The 21809-nt window shown below is 41.5% G+C and overlaps 1 protein-coding gene across 1 annotated transcript in view; it reads left to right on the top strand.

Annotated features, from left to right (window-relative positions):
• Positions 1 to 21809, top strand: part of kcnq1.2 (potassium voltage-gated channel, KQT-like subfamily, member 1.2) — a 372874-nt gene that overhangs the window by 341279 nt on the left and 9786 nt on the right. The window contains exons 13-14 of the mRNA XM_034175460.1: positions 17188 to 17263; positions 20489 to 20583. Coding sequence (XP_034031351.1) covers positions 17188 to 17263; positions 20489 to 20583 — 171 coding nt within the window. The remainder of the gene's footprint in view (positions 1 to 17187; positions 17264 to 20488; positions 20584 to 21809) is intronic.

The raw sequence follows: 21809 nt of genomic DNA, 5'->3' as shown, positions 1-21809 counted from the left end.
CGTTTTACTAGGCCATCCTCTGGAATGTCACCACTTTTACATGAAAGATTCCTGAAAGAAAGTGTTCATTCTTTCGTGATATGATAAAGGGACATCTGTTTTAGACAACAGAAGTGCACATCTCTTTGAGAGAGCAAACCACTGGTCATGAAGCTTATCTCTGGCACACAGACGAAGCAGTCTGTGTTGGCTCTCATTGTAGCACATTGATGTTAAAGCTGCTTTTTCTGAACTGACTCCGAGGTTATTGCAGTGCACCATGGAAGCACAGGATATTGGATGATCCCCTGCCAAAGAAAAAGAAGGTGGGGGGGTGGTTGAGTGAGAGTTGCCATTGACAACCCTGAGATGTCCAAAGTGACCATCTGAAAATGAAAAGACTCTATGAAGAAAAAAATCTTCAACCGAAGTATTGGAGTTTAAATGTGTGACCCCTGTTAAAGAGAGAGACAAGGTTTTGCCTGTACTGTACATTTGTACAATAGACATAATGAAGAATAGTGAGACTGTGGACAAAGAGCTGGGAGTTGGGGTTTAATCCTTAGAAACAACACAGACTTGGTCCAAACAGAAAGAATCACACAGAACAGGACAATGGGAAGTATATTGAAGTGGGCGTGGGTGAAACCCCAGGATACACTGTGTGTTAAATGTCCTGCACAGATGAAAAATAAATGAGGAGAAATAGTCGAGCGGGAAGCACAAGGATACCAGCAATAAGCAAGGTCTGGCCACCAACTTTGACGGATGAGACGTGATAATTGCATTGCTTCAGTTTCTCTGTGCCAAATACTTAATGAGGTGGAGTGCTGGTGTTGGACAAAACCACTCCATATTCTTCATTTATCACAGTGGACATGGCTGCTCATTTGTGCCATCCGTAGTAAGCATGAGAAGGACACAGAGGGAGTGGGCTGCACTTGTGCAACTATCAAAACAGCACGTCTTTTCATTCCCTACATGTGCTTTCTTTCCCAATTATGACCAATGATTCACGCACAGAAGAGATAGAGAGAAAAACATCCTTCTCCTAATCAACGATGGACAGCAAGGTGGTGGTTGGGAAGAGGGGGTATGCTTGCAAAAAAATAACAAAAAAGGGCCTCTTTCTTTCTTTGTGTTTGGTATTGTTTGTGTGCATTTCCTGTTAGAGCTTTGGTCAGCTTTGCATGAAGGACAGGAAAAAAAAAAAGACTATTTGATGTTCATGTTTTATTGTCCCATGTCAGCGCATTGTCTGTTCAAGCCCTTTTGTTGTCCCTCTGCCTAATTAAGACCTCAGAGCGACTTGTTGACTCCACACAGACCCATGTTTGGGGAGGGCGAGGGTGTGTATGCGTCTGTTACTGTGTGTCTGCGCACGTGGGTGTGTCTGCTTTGACTTAGAAATTGTTTGAGAGAACACTTCAAAACAGTGCAGTCACATGCATTGTCCTTTGCGCTCAACACCACAGGGTTTGTCAAAAAAAAAAAAAAAAACACGTTCATGTGCTGTTTGATAGCTCTTTCAAGTGGAGAAGGAACTGCCGCCATGCTCAACGTTTGAGTGATGAGCGCTCGGAGAACACATACCCACACATACAGCCAGTGCATTCTAAAGCTACATGTGTGCAAACCGCACCATATATGTAGCAACAGAGAATGGTGACAGATTAGATCATGAAGCATGAGCTGGTGCCATGTGTTGCAACATCCACCACACCATGGAACCACCTTGGGTTGTGGATAGCAACCATGTTAACCCCCAAAATGTGAATCAGCTGCAAATCGTGAAAAAATATCTCCCTAAACATGAATGCAGGTCTGGCAAAATGTGAACGCGGGTCTCGCAAAATGTGTACGAGGTCTCTTAGATAATAAACCGACCCTTTTATTTTTTTTTTTTAACTATATGGATTTGAATGACATGCGATTACACCAATCATGCTTGAACCCTCGTGCGCATGCGTGAGTTTTTTCACGCGTGTCGGTGACGTCATTTCCCTGTGGGCAGGCCTTGAGTGAGATGTGGTCCCGCCCTCTCGGCTGAATTCCTTTGTTTCACACGCTGCTCGAGATGGCGCGCGTTGCTTTATCAAAAAATTGTGAGGAATATCCGAGTGGACACTATTCGAGAAATTAAGCTGTTTTTCTGTGAAAAGTTTAACGGCTGATGAGAGATTATGGGGTGTTTCTGTCGGTGTAAGGACTTCCCACGGAGCGGGACGTCCTGCAGCGCTTCCAGGCGCTGTCGTCGGCCTGTTTCGAGCTTAAAACATCCTAATTTAAGGCTTAATTCACCCAGGACATCGTGAGAGAACAGAGAAGATTCAGAAGAGGCCGGCATGAGGAATTTATGCGGACATTCCACTGTTTAAGGACATTTTTTTAATGAAAGACGTACGCGCAAATTCGCCGAGTCATTTCCGTGACAACTCGGCAAATCTGTGTGCGCCGCGACAGGAAAAACACCTCCGTGTTGAAAACCATTTGTAGAATTCAGGCGGCTTTTAATGGCTTTCAACAAGTGAGTAACTGAGAAATTGTTTAACAGCTTGGGCATGTTCCAACTTGTCCGTTAAGGTTTCCAACGGAGGTGTTTTTCCTGCCGCGACCCCCCGCGGTCGGGTCCAGCCCGACATGCGACTCTGCCCGCACGTTCTTTCATTACAAAATGACCGTTAACAATGGAATGTCCGAATAAACTCCTCATGCTGACTTCTTCTGAAAGTTCTCTGTTCTCTGACGACTTACTGCGTCAACAGAGCCTGAAATGTGGAAGTTTTCAACTTGAAACGGCGAGACGCTGCCGCCTCGAAGCGCAGATCGCCATCAGGCGCCGTGGACCGTCCTTAAAGCGACACTACCAGACCAAAATCTCTCATCAGCCGTTAAAATTTTTACCGAAAACCAGCTGAATTTATTGAATGGTGTCCACTCAGTTGTGCCTTACAGTTTTGAAAAATTTTTTATCAAACAAAGCAACAGTCTCTGAGCCATTCCTAAACAATGAAAAAAATCGACGAGCGGGTGGACGACTCCTCACTCAAAGACTGCCCACAGGCGAATGACGTAACCGACAGGCGTGAAAAAACTCTCGCATGCCCACGAGGGTTCAAGCATGTCTGATGTAATCACACGTGATTCAAATCCATATGGTTTTTGAAAAAATAATAAGGTCGGATACTTTTCTAATAGACCTCGTATATCATTCACGACATATATATATATATATATATCGTTCAGATCAATATTATTTTTCCACCTCATAGGACCACTTATATCGATAAGGTTGTAGCTTATTGTCTACATTCCTGAGGTTAGAAAGATTATTGAGCCATTGAGATTATTGTGCCATGAGCCGTTCACTCTATAGTGAGCTTCCCCCGCTCCAACAACAAACAAATGGAAAAAAAAAAAACATATATTTTTTTGGTGATAGAGTTTGTGATCAAGATTTCCTCCAGTAATTGATGCATAAACTGAAATTCATAAACTACTTAAACTGAACAAAATGAATGATCTTCACGTTTTGCGAGACCTGTGTTCTCATTTTTTGAGCTATTTTTTCAGTACTCATGTTTTGCAATTAACCCTCTGGGGCCGACGCTGTCGTATACGATGGCTGGGACCGAGCTTTACTAAATTATAAATAACTTTTTAATGACATGAGATAGAAAGTTACTCTTTTTTTTTGGCTGAAAAGTTAACTCCGCGGACTTTTGATCCCCTGTCGGCCATCTTTGTACTCCTCATAGAAGTTGTGTGATGTCGTGTGGAATGTGAGTGTCCAATCGGAATTGGTTCACTGTCACATGGTTTTCCAAAATTCAATCATAGGGCAGATTTACCTCACGTGATAAACCAAACATCGTTTTCAGGAGTGATATCTTACTAGTTTGCCCGTTTGTATAGCCCCCTAACTCCTCCAGTGTGCCCTGCGCCATTACACACAATGAAAGTGAAAGCAGACAGAGAGCCTCGCATGACAATCTCATGTGCTCAAACAAAGAGTGTGTAACTATCAGGATTGCTCCACTAGTTTGCATTTGAATGTTACTGGATTACTCTGTGGCTCTCTCCCTCTGGTGTAAAGCACTGTTTACCATATCAATGAGGTGAGGGAGAGGAGCTGCTCCTCAGACTGGAGCATAAACGCATAGACCATTTTGTATAAATTGTTCAAAATGTGCATTTGTGTGTATTGGTTGAACTTTTTTGTTGTACAGTCTTTCACACAAGACCTCAAATTACCTTTATAAAGTGTCAGAACAGTTGTTTATTATAGTTTGCTGTGTGTTTTGAATAAATGTGTGTGGAAAATTATTTTTCGCTTTACTTTTTCCTTTGTTATTTTTATTGTAAATCTTTATTATACTTATAAAACACAACAAAAGCATATATATTATGAAAGAACAGGTTGTCTAGAAAAAAGAGACATAAAATTTGATTGTGGGATGCAGGGAGAGCTGTTAACAGCAATAATAAAACATTTATGCCAGGCGAGTGAACTGTCCAGAAAATGCCCTTGGACCCCAGAGGGTTAACAGTTTGCAGCTGATTCACATTTTGGGGGTTAACAACCACCCAGACAGATGACCAGTCCATCCACACCTCTTGAATGTAACTATCTACCTTAGCCAGGTGAAGCTTGGACATCCCCTTGACTTTTCCAGCCACTGGGTTCTCTGTGCTGAAGTACCTGCATGCTGGATCGTGTCCAGACAAACATGCCACATGGCCAAAATGTTGTAGCGATGTATCTCATATGTGTCTCCATATGTAGCTATTCGTTTGATATAAAGTCATTCCAACAGTTTCCAGTGATCTTCCAAAGGCCCCTTATCCCAAGAACCAAAACTCTGAAGACTGGGACCTTCATTCTACTGCACAAATGTGTGCATTGCCAAACACTTCTCTTCAGCAACCTCATGACTCCATAAGCTCTTTTCAGATGTCATTTGACCTCAAACACAGAAGACTCGGAGACATTGAAAATCACTGCAGAGACAAGTTAATCTTTCGGCATGTTCAACAGTTTCACCACATACAGACACTCCTGATGGCCAAGTCCAGGAAGTCAATGGAAGCCAGAATCTTAGGCCGTGTCCACATGGAAACGGAACTTTCCCTGTATGATCTTTTTCTTTGTCCTTTTGAAAAAATATTTTGTAAACACGACACAGTTCCAAGACATATCTCCACCACACGAAAATGCTCAAATCACCGGAAAACACTGTTGGACATATGCCAGGTCTGTATGTGGCATCGTAATGCTTCCACAAAAGACGGAGAAGACAACATGGAGCATGTAAATAAGCAGGTGCTTTTCTCAGCCTGAGCTGGAGGAGACCGGAGCTTTGTCCCATCACCAACAACAAGAAAAAAACAACTTATTTTGAAAGCTGAAAGTCCTTTCTGCAATTGTTTTACTAGCATCACAGCCATCCTTTGTCTCTTCAACATTCTAGTGATGAAAATAAATCTCATTAACATTCCACCAAAGTATGTTAAATAACACTGAGTATAGAAAGGCGGAGCTATGACATCATTGTTTCAGAAAATTCCATATAGGCTGTCCACACGAAAATGCAAACCTGGTGATTTCAGATTTATCCACTCTGGGACCTGTTTTCAAAATGTAGTGTTTTCAGGCTCTGAAAATGCCAGCTCTGTGTGGACAAAATGCCAATACAATACAGCACTTTTGCAGATATGCTTAAACTCCGTGTAACTGGGGCCTGGACAATTGTAGTCCAGGACAATTGTAAATGCAGGCACTGCACTAAGCTTCACTAAGCTTCTTAAATGGTGCACTCAGAGTATCCATGGAGTCAGCAAAGATCACGGCATTGTCAGTAAACCTTGCTGGTTTCCCCAAAATCAAATACAGGAGTTTGACATTTCACAGAGCAAAGTAAAGATACACATCCAGGCACCTCGCAGTGCAAGCGGGGGGGGGGGGGGGGGGGTGCTATATAATTTCCAGGTCTGTAACTTCTGGGAAATGTAGAACTTACTAAAATAAGGACATATAGCATTCATGTTTTATCTGTAATAGTGCAACAAATAAGTGTACAAATTTGTCAGTTGATTGTCAGTTGATGATACAAGCACCAAATTTGAATTAAATACAGCTGAGAAGTCTTCAAAAAAGCTATTAGCCACATGAAATTTTCAAATCGTGGCCATTTTTTTTCCAATATGGCCACCATAATATAGGCTGTTAGCACAAATAAAGCACACTGTCAAGCAAATATTGGTGATTATGATACTAAAACAGCCAATGTGATGCTACTAAACTCAGATGTAACATTTTAAGATATAATTTGCATCATCTTCATTTTTAAAAGTAATATTTTTTTTGTGCAGTGAACCTATTCCATCTACAGCAGTGTTAGAAAAGATTAGCTGACACTGAGCCCCATGCTGAGTTACACAGCAGTAATTGCCATCAGTGTGCATTAGTCATGCTTGACACACACTATTTTTGGGGTGTGTGTATTGTTAAAGTTATTGTTTCATCTGTTCAACAGTCCATTCTGGAAGTTTCCAGTCTTCAAGCACTGATATGGGAGCAAAGCAAACTCCATCACAAAGAATCCTTCTGTGTGCTATTCTTACCTAGTTTAGCCCACAAACCAATGTGGTTTACTGGGGTGTGGCCATTGCTGTCCACAAGCAACTACTTGGACCCATAAATATGAGTTAGGTGAGCAGTGAGGATGAGTGTTCATCCAATGGACACGGCTGACTTTAAAACCAAAAATATTACCTCTACTACTAAACCCTTACACCCCAAACACAGTCGCAAATTCTGCAGCATACACATTATACAGCATATACATTCTGTGGCATACATGTTCTGCAGCATACATGTACATTTTTAAAGACATATACAAGCCATCTACAAAGCATGAACATATTGCCTTGCGTATTTTGAAATCCTGTCGAGTTCACAGTACAATACTTAACAGGTACAACATTGAAATAAACTAAGATTGTGACTTTGATATATGATGAAAATCCATATTTCTGGGTGCCATCTTAAAAATTGAAGTGGCTAACTGTTGCTTTTTTTGTTTGCAAAAAGTATTTATTAATTGGCAGGGACAATGCAATCAAACATAGTACAAACAATGTTTGCAACTGATGTGAAACACAAAGAGTTTATAGCTAATGCCAATTCACAACTGTCCCTGGTTGAGCCATTCTACAATTAACAAAGAGTAGACCAAGGAGTACCATTGTTCCAAATTTGTACAAATTTGAACTTGTATCACAAAATGTATGTCAAGTTCTGATCTACAGTGCCATCATGTGGTGTATATGTTGAAGTAAAAGTGAGTGAAAATAGGATTCATACTTTAAAGACAACAGAGGTTTGTGTGTGTGTGTGTGTGTGTGTGTGTGTGTGTGTGTGTGTGTGTGTGTGTGTGTGTGTGTGTGTGTGTGTGTGTGTGTGTGTGTGTGTGTGTGTGTGTGTGTGTGTGTGAGGGTTAACATTTTACATTTAGTCTTGCCATTCTATCTGGATTAGTACCTGATTGTTTTCAGTTCTCTTTTCATTTTTTTTTTTTTTCTGTGCCATCATCGTCTGCCTCTGTCAGGCAAGATTTGGGTGACGTCACTTTACTGTTAATCCACCAAGTCAACAGATACACTGGAGGCAGACAAACCGCCATGCAGCCTACTGGCTTAACTTTGACATCTGTGCTACCAGCAGATGGCTGAAAGGTCACCTCTGTTTGAGGCTTAATGTACCTGAAGTAAAGGACAGATAGAGAACACGGGTAACAGAGGGCAAAAGAAGTCTGGCCTACAAAGTGAAGTGTATTTTACATCCCTACAGGAATAAATATGCCCACTCCAGACCAGTTATTCAGTGTAAAAAAGCTGAAACTCAAACACACTGCAACGCAAACTCAAATAAACTCTTGGCTTGATGTCACCATCTTAGCTCAGCTGTTAAATTAAAAACAAACAATGCAATAAAGTAGTGAAGGGCTGATGCATACCCTGCACGCTCTCCACACCACAGTATAAATGTACAACTATATATTTGTGTTCAATGGTTTTTCAGACATGTATGATTTCATCATATGACTCCTGTGTGACTTCACTGTCAAGTGACTCATACCAATAAATTGCAAATAGTTTGCAGATCAATATATGCTTTAGATCATTCATATTGGTTTAGTAGGGTTTTAAAAATGAATAGTTTGCACCATGTGTCATGCTTATTTATCACGTTACGGGGGAACATACACTACATGCCATAGAATCCAATGGACCAAGTATTCAACATAGTCAAAACTATTCCATTTATTAATCCTATTAGTTAAACCAATAATTTGCACCAATAATTTGAAGCAACTTTACTTTTTGACCCCTGTACAAACTGAAATTGGCCTTTGTCACCATTCTTGCTGTTTTTACCCAATAACTCCATAACATTTAGTTATACTTAGCCCAAACTATACCTTTTTGGAATCTTTATGTTCAGACAAATAATGTGGAACAGTTTTCAATATGACTGGAGCATTTTTAAATTTTGAACCCCCTGTAATTCTTCAATTGACCCCTACCCGGCCACCTACTGAAAATTCAAGTGGCCAGTGAATTTTTTCAAGAGTAATGTATTTGTCCCAAATTTGATGCTTGCATCACCATTTAAAGGATTGCTTCAGTTATCTGCTGTACTGCAAGTTCTCACATCATTTCTCTTGCATTTTACAACATGACAAAGTCTGGAGTGGCAGAGAAGTATGTGAGGGTGGTACAGGATATGTATAAGGATTACATCAAGGAGCGGCTCTGAGCCCTTTCGTGTTTGCAATGGTGATAGACAGGTTGACAGATGAGATTAGACAGGAGTCTCCATGGACTATGATGTTTGCAGACAACATTGTGATCTGTAGTGAGAGTAGAGCTTGTTGAGACCAGCCTGGAGAGGTGTAGATATGCTCTGGAGGGAAAAGGAATGAAAGTGAGTAATAACAAAACTGATTGCATGTGTTTGATTGAGAAGGAACCCAGTGGAATAATGTGGTTACAGTGAGTAGCAGTGGTTAAGGTAGATGAGTTTAAATACTTGTGCTCAACTATCCAAAGTCATGGAGAGTGTGATAGAGATATGAGAAAGAGAGTGCAGGCAGGGTGGAATGGATGGAAAAAGGTGGCAGGAGTGATTTGTGAAGAAGAATGTCTGCAAGAGTGAAGATGAAAGTTTACAAGATTAGTGAGATCAGCTGCGTATGTTGTATGGCATAAAGATGGTCGCACTAACAAAAAGACAGGAGGCAGAGCTGGAGGTAGAGCTTTTCATTGAAAGTGATGAGAACTGACAGGATTAGGAATGAACAGAGGGACAGCTCAAGTAGGATGGTTTGGAAATAAAGTCAGAGAGGCCAGATTGAGATGGTTTGGACATGTGCAGAGGGGGAGCCCAGGGTATATAGGGAGAAGGATGCTGAGGATGGAGCCACCAGGCAGGAGGAGAAGAGGGAGGCCAAAGAGGAGGTTTATGGATGTGGTGAAGGAGGCCATGTAGGTGGTTGTGCTGACACAGCAAGATGCTGAGGGAAGGGTGAGATGGAAACAACTGACTTGCTGTGGTGACCCCTAACAGAAGCAGCCTAAAGAAGAAGACAATTTACCTTCATAGACATCATTCAGGACTTCTGCACTGCATGTGCACTGCATGCTGAAAGAGAAGCACTACGTGTTTTTGGATTATGATGCAAGATACAGAACAAGAAGCAATTTGTGATGATCCCTGACTACTGTACATCTGAAAATGTTTTACTTGAAAAATCTTTAAAAAATTAAAAATAAAAACAGTTACATGAAGTGCTTGTTGCAACAAACACTTCATGTAACTTCATGTAACGAGCACTGTGCCCCACCCAAGAAAATCTCTCCTGCAAACACATTGAAGAATCAGCTAAAGGCACAGGTGAAAGCACAGTGATATTCTCTTTAATAATGGTCTAAGAAAGGCCCAAATAACATATTTGCCATGTATCATCTGTGCCATTTATTTATTTATTTCTATTTTATTGCACGTGTTGTGGAGTTCAATGCACAGTATGCACAGTTTGTCTTGCTGAAACGAAATTGCAATTAAAAAAGAAACGTGTGCACAAGCTGAGAGCTGGTGTCGTGCGTGATTTTATCTGCTGTTTTAAGGCTGTCAGCACATCAGCAGGGCAACAAAGTCCAGCACCTTCCTGTTTTAATTACTCTGACACAAGTACAAAGTGGATCTGTGCAACACTTTATTCCACTAAGTGCAACTAGGGTGCACATAAATAACCACAGTTAACCCTCTGGGGCCGACGCCGTCATATACGATGGCTAACACCAAGCTTTACTAAATTATAAATAACTTTTTAATGATATGAGATGGAAACTTACTTTTTTTTGCTGAAAAGTTAATTCTGTGGACTTTCGAGCCAGCCATTGGCCATCTTTGTACTCCTCATAGAAGCTGTGTGATGACGTGCGCAATGTGAGTGTCCGATCGGAATTGGTTCACCGTCACACGGTTTTCCAAAATCCAATCGTAGGGCAGATTTACCTCACGTGAAAAGCCAAAGATCATTTTCAGGAGTGATGTGTTATTAGTTGGCCCGTTTGAATAGCCCCCTGGGTGCTCCAATGAGTACATACTATTGGTACATACTCAGTGTGCCCTGCGCCATTACGCACAGCGATCAGTGAAGCAGACGGAGAGCCTCTGATGACAATCTCACATGCTCAAACAAAGAGTGTGTAGCTATCAAGATTGCTCCACTAGTTTGCATGTGAATGTTACTGGATAACTCTGTTGCTTTCTCTGCGTAAAGCACTGTTTACCATATCAATGGACAACAAAACGCATAGACCATTTTGTATGTATTGTTCAAAATGTGCATTTGTGTTTATTGTTTGAACCTTTTTGTTCTACAGTCTTTCCATAAGACCTCAAATTACCTTTATAAACGGTCAAAACAGTTGTTTATTATACACTCAACAAAAATATAAATGCAACACTTTTGGTTTTGCTCCCATTTTGTACAATGCCACAGATGTGGCAAGATTTGAGGGAGCGTGCAATTGGCATGCTGACAGCAGGAATGTCAACCAGAGCTGTTGCTCGTGTATTGAATGTTCATTTCTCTACCATAAGCCGGCTCCAAAGGCGTTTCAGAGAATTTGGCAGTACATCCAACCAGCCTCACAACCGCAGACCACGTGTAACCACACCAGCCCAGGACCTCCACATCCAGCATGTTCACCTCCAAGATCGTCTGAGACCAGCCACTCGGACAGCTGCTGAAACAATCGGTTTGCATAACCAAATAATTTCTGCACAAACTGTCAGAAACCGTCTCAGGGAAGCTCATCTGCATGCTCATCGTCCTCATTGGGGTCTCGACCTGACTCCAGTTTGTCGTCGTAACCGACTTGAGTGGGCAAATGCTCACATTTGCTGGCGTTTGGCACATTGGAGAGGTGTTCTCTTCACGGATGAATCCCGGTTCACACTGTCCAGGGCAGATGGCAGACAGCGTGTGTGGCGTCATGTGGGTGAGCGGTTTTCTGATGTCAATGTTGTGGATCGAGTGGCCCATGGTGGCGGTGTGGTTATGGTATGGGCAGGCGTCTGTTATGGATGAAGAACACAGGTGCATTTTATTGATGGTATTTTGAATGCACAGAGATACCGTGACGAGATCCTGAGGCCCGTTGTTGTGCCATACTGTACATCCAAGAACATCACCTCATGTTGCAGCAGGATAATGCACGGCCCCATGTTGCAAGGATCTGTACACAATTCTTGGAAGCTGAAAATGTCCCAGTTCTTGCATGGCCGGCATACTCACTGGACATGTCACGCATTGAGCATGTTTGGGATGCTCTGGACCGGCGTATACGACAGCGTGTACCAGTTCCTGCCAATATCCAGCAACTTCGCACAGCCATTGAGCAAGAGGAGTGGACCAACATTCCACAGGCCACAATTGACAACCTGATCAACTCTATGCGAAGGAGATGTGTTGCACTGCATGAGGCAAATGGTGGTCACACCAGATACTGACTGGTATCCCCCCCCAATAAAACAAAACTGCACCTTTCAGAGTGGCCTTTTATTGTGGGCAGTCTAAGGCACACCTGTGCACTAATCATGGTGTCTAATCAGCATCTTGGTATGGCACACCTGTGAGGTGGGATGGATTATCTCAGCAAAGGAGAAGTGCTCACTATCACAGATTTAGACTGGTTTGTGAACAATATTTGAGGGAAAAGGTGATATTGTGTATGTGGAAAAAGTTTTAGATCTTTGAGTTCATCTCATACAAAATGGGAGCAAAACCAAAAGTGTTGCGTTTATATTTTTGTTGAGTGTAGTTTGCTGTGTGTTTTGAATAAATGTGTGTGGAAAATTATTTTTTGCTTTATTTTTTCCTTGCCTATTTTTGATTGTAAACCTTTATTACACTTATAAAACACAACAAAAACATATATATTCTGAAAGCACAGGTTGTCCTGAAAAAAAGAGACATAAAACGTGATTGTGGGATTCAGGGAGAGCTGTTAACAGCAATAATAAAATATTTATACCAGGCAAGTGAACTGTCCAGAAAAAATGCCCTTGGACCCCAGAGGGTTAAGGGCCCCTTCACACATAGTGCGAAGTTTGGACGAAGTGCACACTTTGTGCGCATGATGCAGGAATCGTGTTCATTTTTGTCCCTGCCGCCAACGCCTCATACACCTGTTGTTACAACTATTTGCGGACACAAGCACCTGAAAGACAAATTGTGTGCTGTGCGAACACATCGCACCCTCTCGTGGCAGGTGTCGGCCAAATTCCAGGTGACACGCACAAACACCTAACACCGTGTGGCTACTCGCACTCTTGGCACAACAACAGTCTGCAGATGACCACTGTCGTACTGGGAGTGAAATTTGTCTTAAGGAGTGTCAGTTTATGTGGACACGCAGCAGGCGATCTGAACATCACGTCTGTCTGATAGGACAGTGAGTGGCGCGCCACAGGACCATATGACAGACCAACTGTACAACAAATGCACAACCCAGTCTCATGGCAAGTCGTGATTCAGCAGCACGAAATACACATTAATCTATTGGTTCGTGATATTGTGACGAAAAGCGCCTCATTTTCATCACGGCAGCACAAATTCATTCTAATTCATTCCGTGATGGCTGCACGAAATTAAAAAGTGAAACGGGGGGATCGGGGTGGTTATGGTTAGGGTGGGGGGAAGGAGTAGGATTAGGTTATGGTTAAGGTTAGAGTTGGTGTAGGAGTAGGGTTAGTAATAGTGAAAAAAAAAAACCCCGGTGAATTAAAAAAAAAAAAAACCCTGTCACGAAAATTTGATTCATTTCGTGACGAGAGGACAAAAAAAAAAAGTGCAACTGGGCTGCAAATACGCCACTTTCAGTCACATATCAGCAGAAATACACTGTAGCAAAGGCTGTTTGGTCAGTTATCACAGCAATTTTATTATTTTTTTAAGAAAATATGTTTGTCTGCTTGTTGATTTTAGCCATTTCGCGCTGCTTTTACAAGACAGTGATTGTGGTGCAGTGGTAGAGTTGCCATCTGGTAATTAGAATGTGCGGATTCAAGTCCTGTGAATGTTGTATTATTATTATTTTTTTTTTTTAACCAGGGTTATTTAACCACGGAGTTCTGATTGTATCCCACTTTATGTATTATTTATATCAACCCAGTGATATTCACTAATTATGCAGCTGGTTTTTATTTCATTTTTCTCCAGATCAGCAGCGCAATGTGGTGCAGCTCGCCCCATGGAGCACAATGTTTCGTGGTGTGCTAATTTTGAACCATTTTGTGCTGTTTCGCTGTTTTCGTCCACATGTCGTCCACACTTCATCCACACTTCGCACTACGTGTGAAGGGGCCATAATCAGTGTACATGAGCACATGCATACACAGGCAGTGGAATCAAGGGGGCTGCGGGTCATGCCCCCCAACCCCGATTTACTTAATTTTGAAATACAAACTTTTTAGCAATTTTCACAATCGTATTGGGCAGTGCAGTCTCAATTGAGGGCAGGCACAAAAGGGTTAAAATATGATGCATATGATGCAATAGTCCTATAACTGGGGACAGCCCGGTTATAGGAAAATTACACGGCAAACAAAGTGAAAATGCAAAGAAAAAGTGACGATGCGGTGGAAAGTGGACATGTGTTGCAGTTTGTTTATGACCCAGAGCTCAAACATGTCAAGGCGGTTGTGCAGGCGAGAGAACGTAGCTACACTGGTTGGCTGTGTACGCTAACATTTACTGACACAACGTCTCCCATTTGCCTCGGCTTCCCTTCCGCACTTGGAACTGAAAAAAATAACTGCACTGTTCACGACTGCTTCGGTGATTGCAGCCGAAAACAAAACAATACACTGTTTATCCGTGTGAAGTTATGCTGTGTTTGTACTGTGAAACGGGAGTGGCTGTCCCCGTAAGTGGTCAAATCCCGCAATATCACGCAAGGGTTCAAACAAGACTACGCTGCCTTATTTGGTTGCCAGTCGGGAAACAATGAATGAGTTCCTTGTTGTAAGTCTCTGAATGTTACCTTGTTCATCGCTGTAGAATGATACAGATTGAAGCCGTGGATCTGAACATCATTTGACACCACTGTTGATTCCTTTTTCCCCAAGTTGTGGTCTCTGCTGGATTTGTTTCTGTGGAGGCATCATTAAAGAAGGTCTTAATCCTCCACAGTTAAAAATGGCATCCAATTTAGAATCTATCCCACCCACATTCAGACAGGTGAATCATATTTCTATTGCCATCAGTCCTATGAAAAATCCCTTTTCATGTCGAAATCTAGATGATAAATGAATATGAATCTCACATCCTCTTGACTGAATTTGAAGGACATAATATCATGAAGATGATAAGGGCTATAGCAATCTGACATCTGGCCCCAATTACATTAACGTTCACCAAATGGTTGACCTATACTTCAGCTTGACAGTTCAATTCTGGAATCCTCCTAAGTGTGCGCCACATTTGGCCCAAACTGGGTCAAGTTTCTTTGCCGAAAATCATTGTTTAAGGTTAGTTTCAGTCAGTTATCACTGACAGATCAAGTTTGCTATAAATCAGCAAAAGCACCTGAGAGGAGTCGGCCAACAGACAGACAGGGAGATACAGTAGTGTTCAGAATAATAGTGACTAAAAAGATTAATCCAGGTTTTGAGTATATTTCTTATTGTTACATGGGAAACAAGGTACCAGTAGATTCAGTAGATTCTCACAAATCCAACAAGACCAAGCATTCATGATATGCACACTCTTAAAGCTATGAAATTGGGCTATTACAAAAAAAAGTAGAAAAGGGGGTGTTCACAATAATAGTAGCATCTGCTGTTGATGCTACAAACCCAAAACTATTATGTTCAAACTGCGTTTTTAGCAATCCTGTGAATCACTAAACTAGTATTTAGTTGTATAACCACAGTTTTTCATGATTTCTTCACATCTGCAAGGCATTAATTTTGTTGGTTTGGAACCAAGATTTTGCTTGTTAACTAGTGTGCTTGGGGTCATTGTCTTGTTGAAACACCCATTTCAAGGGCATGTCCTCTTCAGCATAAGGCAACATGACCTCTTCAAGTATTTTGACATATCCAAACTGATCCATGATACCTGGTATGTGATATATAGGCCCAACACCATAGTAGGAGAAACATGCCCATATCATGATGCTTGCACCACCATGCTTCACTGTCTTCACTGTGAACTGTGGCTTGAATTCAGAGTTTGGGGGTCGTCTCACAAACTGTCTGCGGCCCTTGGACCCAAAAAGAACACTTTTACTCTCATCAGTCCACAAAATATTCCTCCATTTCTCTTTAGGCCAGTTGATGTGTTCTTTGGCAAATTGTAACCTCTTCTGCACGTCTTTTATTTAACAGAGGGACTTTGCGGGGGATTCTTGCAAATAAATTAGCTTCACACAGGTGTCTTCTAACTGTCACAGCACTTACAGGTAACTCCAGACCATCCTGTTGCTGATCAATGGGTGAGTCTTTGCCATTCTGGTTATTCTTCTATCCATTTTGATGGTTGTTTTCCATTTTATTCCACGCATCTCTGGGTTTTTTTTTGTCCATTTTAAAGCATTGGAGATCATTGTAGATGAACAGCCTATAATTTTTTGCACCTGCGTATAAGTTTTCCCCTCTCCAATCAACTTTTTAATCAAGCTGCACTGTTCTTCTGAACAATGTCTTGAACGTCCCATTTTCCTCAGGCTTTCAAAGAGAAAAGCATGTTCAACAGGCGCTCACTTCATCCTTAAATAGGGGACACCTGATTCACACCTGTTTGTTCCACAAAATTGACAAACTCACTGACTGAATGTCACACTACTATTATTGTGAACACCCCCTTTTCTACTTTTTTTTAAACTAATAGCCCAATTTCATAGCCTTAAGAGTGTGCATATCATGAATGCTTGGTCTTGTTGGATTTGTGAGAATCTACTGAATCTACTGCCACCTTGTTTCCCATGTGACAATAAAAAATATACTCAAAACCTGGATTAATCTTTTTAGTCACATAGCACTACTATTATTCTGAACACTACTGTATGACCTTGATCCCAGTGATTGGGCTTTGGCAAATCTGACCATCATGAGTAAGTCCAAAGTCCACCTCCACACTGTGTGCTTCAAGTTTCATGACTTTCCAGTTTCATGAAAAACAGTTACAGAGTGTTGAAGAGAGTTTCGTCCAGGTTCATGTAGTTTGTCACATACAGATTAACTTTAGTCAGTGTGTGTGTGTGTGTGTGTGTGTGTGTGTGTGTGTGTGTGTGTGTGTGTGTGTGTGTGTGTGTGTGTGTGTGTGTGTGTGTGTGTGTGTGTGTGTGTGTGTGTGTGTGTGTGTGTGTGTGTGCGCGCACGCATGTGCATATGCTGTCCCTTCAGGGCCTCGTGTCTTGCTGTTGTTATGGTACACACATTGTGTGTTGGGCCTGGAATGCAGCAAGCACCAATTATGCTGAGGTTGAAACGTACAACTTTTTTTTATGTTGTTTTTTTGTCAGCTAGTCGAAAACAAGCCACTTCACATTGTGCAGCAAGGAAACATCTGTACACTTAATCATTGGGGTTGTTTGCTGGGATTGAATCCGTGTGTTTTTCTGTCACAGGCTGTCCCATGCGCAGAGATCAGCAGTAAAGGTTCTCAGCAGAATGCAACACTTTGTGGCTAGGAGGAAATTTCAGGTAAGAAAAACAAAATCCTGCTGAAGACAAACACAACAGGTGTAAAGAGACAGACAGAATAAAAGAAGCACAGTCTGGTGGTGGGATTATACAGGAAGAGGATGGGGAGTCCCAGGGGCATATCTATCAGCTGCTGTGCATGTATGTATGTTTGTGTGCAACATGCATGAAACTTACACCTGCACATCTTTTTTTTGTGCTCAGTTCAGCTCCGGCACAGTGTGCCTGTGTCTGGGACTGCAGTCAGAACTCACTTTATGTACAGAACACAAACACACACAAACCACAGAAAGTGGCTCCTCTTTGCACCGACCTCAACAGAACACTGTGAAACGTAATGCAGTAAAAATACAGTAATATTTACACATTTTTTTGAAGCTGTCACAAACAAATATATACAGTATGAATCACCCTGTCCATCCATCTGTCCATGAGTTTTGGAAGCACAACTCACCAACCAGCTGGTGGATTTCACAAAACTTCAACGAAGTGAAGATGTGCATGAAGTCAATTTTCAAGGAGTGATAACTGTATTTTTGTGATTAACTGAGGCATCATATTGTATGAAAGCCATTGCCAAACCTATACCCCTGTTAGATAATCGTATCTGTGCTAATTCCTTATTTTATATTATGTTAGTGATCAAGTATTTGCCTTTGTTATTTAATTGGAAGTCTCTGAGATCTGGTTTAAAGTTTAAACATAAGAGTTCAATTTCACTTCTCTCTGGCATGTGCAAGTTTCAGATACAGGGAGCGCTCCCCCTGTTGGTGAGAGCCAGTAACATTAGAATTATGAGACTAAACCACACCCACTGTAACACCCACATTGTATAAAAGTACTGTGCGAGGCATCCTCTGGGCCCTTCACAAAATGGTTACCGTTTGTGAGGACCCAGGCCTGGTTTTCAACGTGACTTTCAATAAATTCAAAATGAGGAATATATTGATGTGGTTCTTTGTAAGGGGCAGTAAGTTACATAAAGAACCAGGGGAAATTATACCCCCCCCCCCCATCACATTAGAGGCCGAATGAGCCTGAATGTCATCCGAATGAAAAATCGACCTCCATTCGGGCAAAGTCGAGGTGCAGTCGAAACCCTCTGACAGCAATCTGCGTGCACTCCAAACAGCTGGGCAAATTCATGTGGCCAGCCCGAATGTTTAGCACATGTTCAAAACAGTCAAGGTGCAAAAATATTGTACGGCAGTCGAGGTGGACTCCAACTGCAATCTGACTACATTCTAAATATTCTCATGGCATCAAAACAGCATTCCAAACATCGACTGTGTGTTGCTGTGAATCCATGCATGCGTATGTGAACGGTCTGTCACAGCTGTAATACGCATCACATGACAGATATATTGTCAGTCCATCTCATGAGGTAGAACATGTATCTGTAATATAATGTTATCATGGTTGTAACAGCCTGTTCAGACGCTGCGCTGCGAGTGAGTCCATCACACAGTGGCGGGGTACTGCGCACACATCTGAACAGGGTGTTATATCCATAATTAACCCTAGATTACAGATACATTGTCATGCCCTCTGATGGGTTGTATAGTTTATGTGAGTTATGATGAACAAATGTTGTTTGCAACCCTCACAACTGTTTGCAAACTGCTTTGCAACCTTTTACGAGCCCTGACAAAACCCCAAATCAGCTACATTCGTCAACATGCATCGCACTGTGCAATACACACTTTATTTTTAATGACCTCTCATGGATCTCCTCCAGTAACTGAATGGCCCACCAGGGGGCTGTGACCCCTTTGACAATAACTTTGAGAATCACTTTGCAGTCACCCTTTGGGAATCAATGCTGTATGATAGTGAATTTGTAAGTGCGACTCTTTCATTTTTTGAGGTTGTTCAAAGATCTCCAGTTCGAAAAAGAGGCTACATTGAATAAAACAGCAGTACAACACTGCTGCAATCAACAGAACAAACTGGCCAACCTTGACTGCTCAGATCATCATGTTAGTCAGTTCTTCACAGGTAGGACTTTCTGAATGTACACAACTTTTCAGATGGCTAAATGTTCAATAGATATTTGAAGATTCTGATGAAGGAATGAGGAAAGCAGGTCTTAAGCTTTTTAAATAGTTAAAAAATGTTGACTTGTTTTATGTTCAGAAAGAAACGGAAACATTAGAACAAATGCAATAGTGTCCTCCCAACACTATCACTGGGCAAATGGACTACACCAAGGACTTGTTACATAACATGCAGGAACTCTGCAGAAGGTATGATAAAGAAGGAAGTCAGCAGGACGTGGTGTGATTATGCTGATCATTTTATTAAGATAAAATCTATCCTGATGTAGTTTGAGCAGCAAATTTGAAGTATCTCTCTCTGTCTCTCTCTCTCTCTCTATTGTATAAAACTTTGTGTGTATGTTGGGGGGTGCAATTTCAGTGGGAAATGGAGCCGCAGTCAGGGGGAGGAGCACAATAGCTGATAAGATAACTGTAAATAATAGTAAACAATTGTGCCATATTGTGTTATTTGTGAGGTGGATGGTTGTTAATAAAAAGCAATTACAAGCAGTATATAAAATCGTATGTTGAAGAGGTTTTTGTCACCACCTGATTTTGTGTGTTTATATGACATGTAAAAGTCTTGTCTGTGACTATAAGACAACCCAATAATTTCCAGATGTATTTTAGGGGGAAAAAGAATCCCCATCTTATATTTGGGTTAATATGTTGTTACTTTGAATATTTAATACATTTAGACTTGTGCTGTAAGTGATCTCAGCTGGAGAGACCATGTACTCTGTGGTGATGGGGAACAATGGGAAATGAAGCACCCGCAATCAACATGTTTTTATTCAGTTCAATCCATCACATGATTTCACTCACAAGCTGCACGTGTTTACTTAAAGGAACACTGAACCATGAAATGAGCTGGTGGAGTGTTTGGTTTCCAACAGAAAGTAGCAGGCTGTTGGCCCTCTGTGACACATTGTTCCTCATCCCTGCTTCAAGGAGTTCACTGATGCTGCTTGTATCAAAATTTCATCAAACAAAGCTTTGAAAGGGCCTTATGCTCTGATTACTTTCTATAAGTGCACATCAACACAAACAGAGCAATTACTTCTTTGCATCCAAGCAGATTGAGTGTTTTTTGTTTTGTTTTGTTTTGTTTTTTGCTACAGGCAATGGATAACAATGGTTATTGTGTCTATATGTGCATGTTTGTGTGCGTGAATGTGAATCCCAGCAAGCCCGGAAGCCCTATGATGTGCGGGACGTGATCGAGCAGTATTCCCAGGGCCACCTCAACATGATGGTCCGCATCAAGGAGCTGCAGAGAAGGTGGAGTCTCTTTGACACTGTCTCATACGTTTCATCCTGTTTCATTAGCTGCATGTCCAGCCAGATGGTAAGAAATTTTGGGGAACAAAATACAGTAAAACTCGCATTTAATGGATTCAAGTGGACCAGCGAATTTTGTCTGTTATTAATCGAAATCCTGTATATTTCTGTGCATATGTTGTATGTGTAAAACAGACAAAATCCCTTATATATGTGTAAAATGGACAAAATCCGTTATATGTACATGTAACAGATTAGTTACAGTCAGGAGGCACTGAACGATGTATGAGGAATCCTGCCTTATTTGATGACTGGGTCAAAACTTTGTCTGATAAAAATAAACGCCGGCCTTAAATAAGCGCCGGATATTATGTGCATTAAAAAGATTATATTTGGATGAGTTATGCTTTTTTTTTCTGTGTCCGCTGCAGAGTTGTACCTTAAAATCCCAAAGCCTAATTTATGCTTCTGCAGCTTCGTGGCCATGCGATGACATCGATATGCGACTGTCCCTTTGAAGTTCTTTGTCACATCTTATTGGAATTTGCCGCAAGAATGGTGTCTTATTCTGGATTAATTTGTCCCTCAACGTGCTGTGCTTCTTTATACAATCATCAACCTCCAAACCATTTGTATGGTACATACAATTTCTCTCCATGAATTGCGGGTCATTTGAGCATCTTTTTCTGACTTCCAACTTTACAACTTGTGTTGTGAAGTTGGTCATATTAGCTGACTTTTCTGACAAATGCATTTGATCCATGATTAATATTACATGACTCTAGCTCCCCATGTAAAATTAATCTCATACGATTAGGGGTACACTCAGTAATTGTTCACGATAGTTTCCATTATTGTGATGTGTGGGGCTGTGTTTTCTCAAAATGAAAGTCAGGCAATAGGGCTTGGAAAGTGCAGGGCAGTATGAGTGTAGGCCAGCGGGGGAGTGGAGAGTGAGTACAATTGCTTCGGGCACAGTATAAGGTGCCCTAGTGTGAGTACGCCCTAATAGGCATTTCACACTGCATGTATTATTTGCATATTTTGATGCCTCCCATTGCATTGGATGTGTTGGAGGCATTCAAGGCAGTGGACGCAGCAAGGGGGGAGGAGATTCCTACATCACTATCTGGCTTTTCCAAAGTCCAAAAAGCAGGACAATCACCATCTTGGATTCACGTCTGCCAGAACCACGATATTAGGAGAAAAAAAAAAAGCAGAACAAG

Source organism: Thalassophryne amazonica, chromosome 8 (genome assembly GCF_902500255.1).
Source record: "Thalassophryne amazonica chromosome 8, fThaAma1.1, whole genome shotgun sequence".
NCBI classification, from domain to species: Eukaryota; Metazoa; Chordata; class Actinopteri; order Batrachoidiformes; family Batrachoididae; genus Thalassophryne; species Thalassophryne amazonica.
The sequence above is the reverse complement of the archived record's forward strand: the minus strand, read 5'-3'. Positions and strand labels throughout refer to the sequence as shown.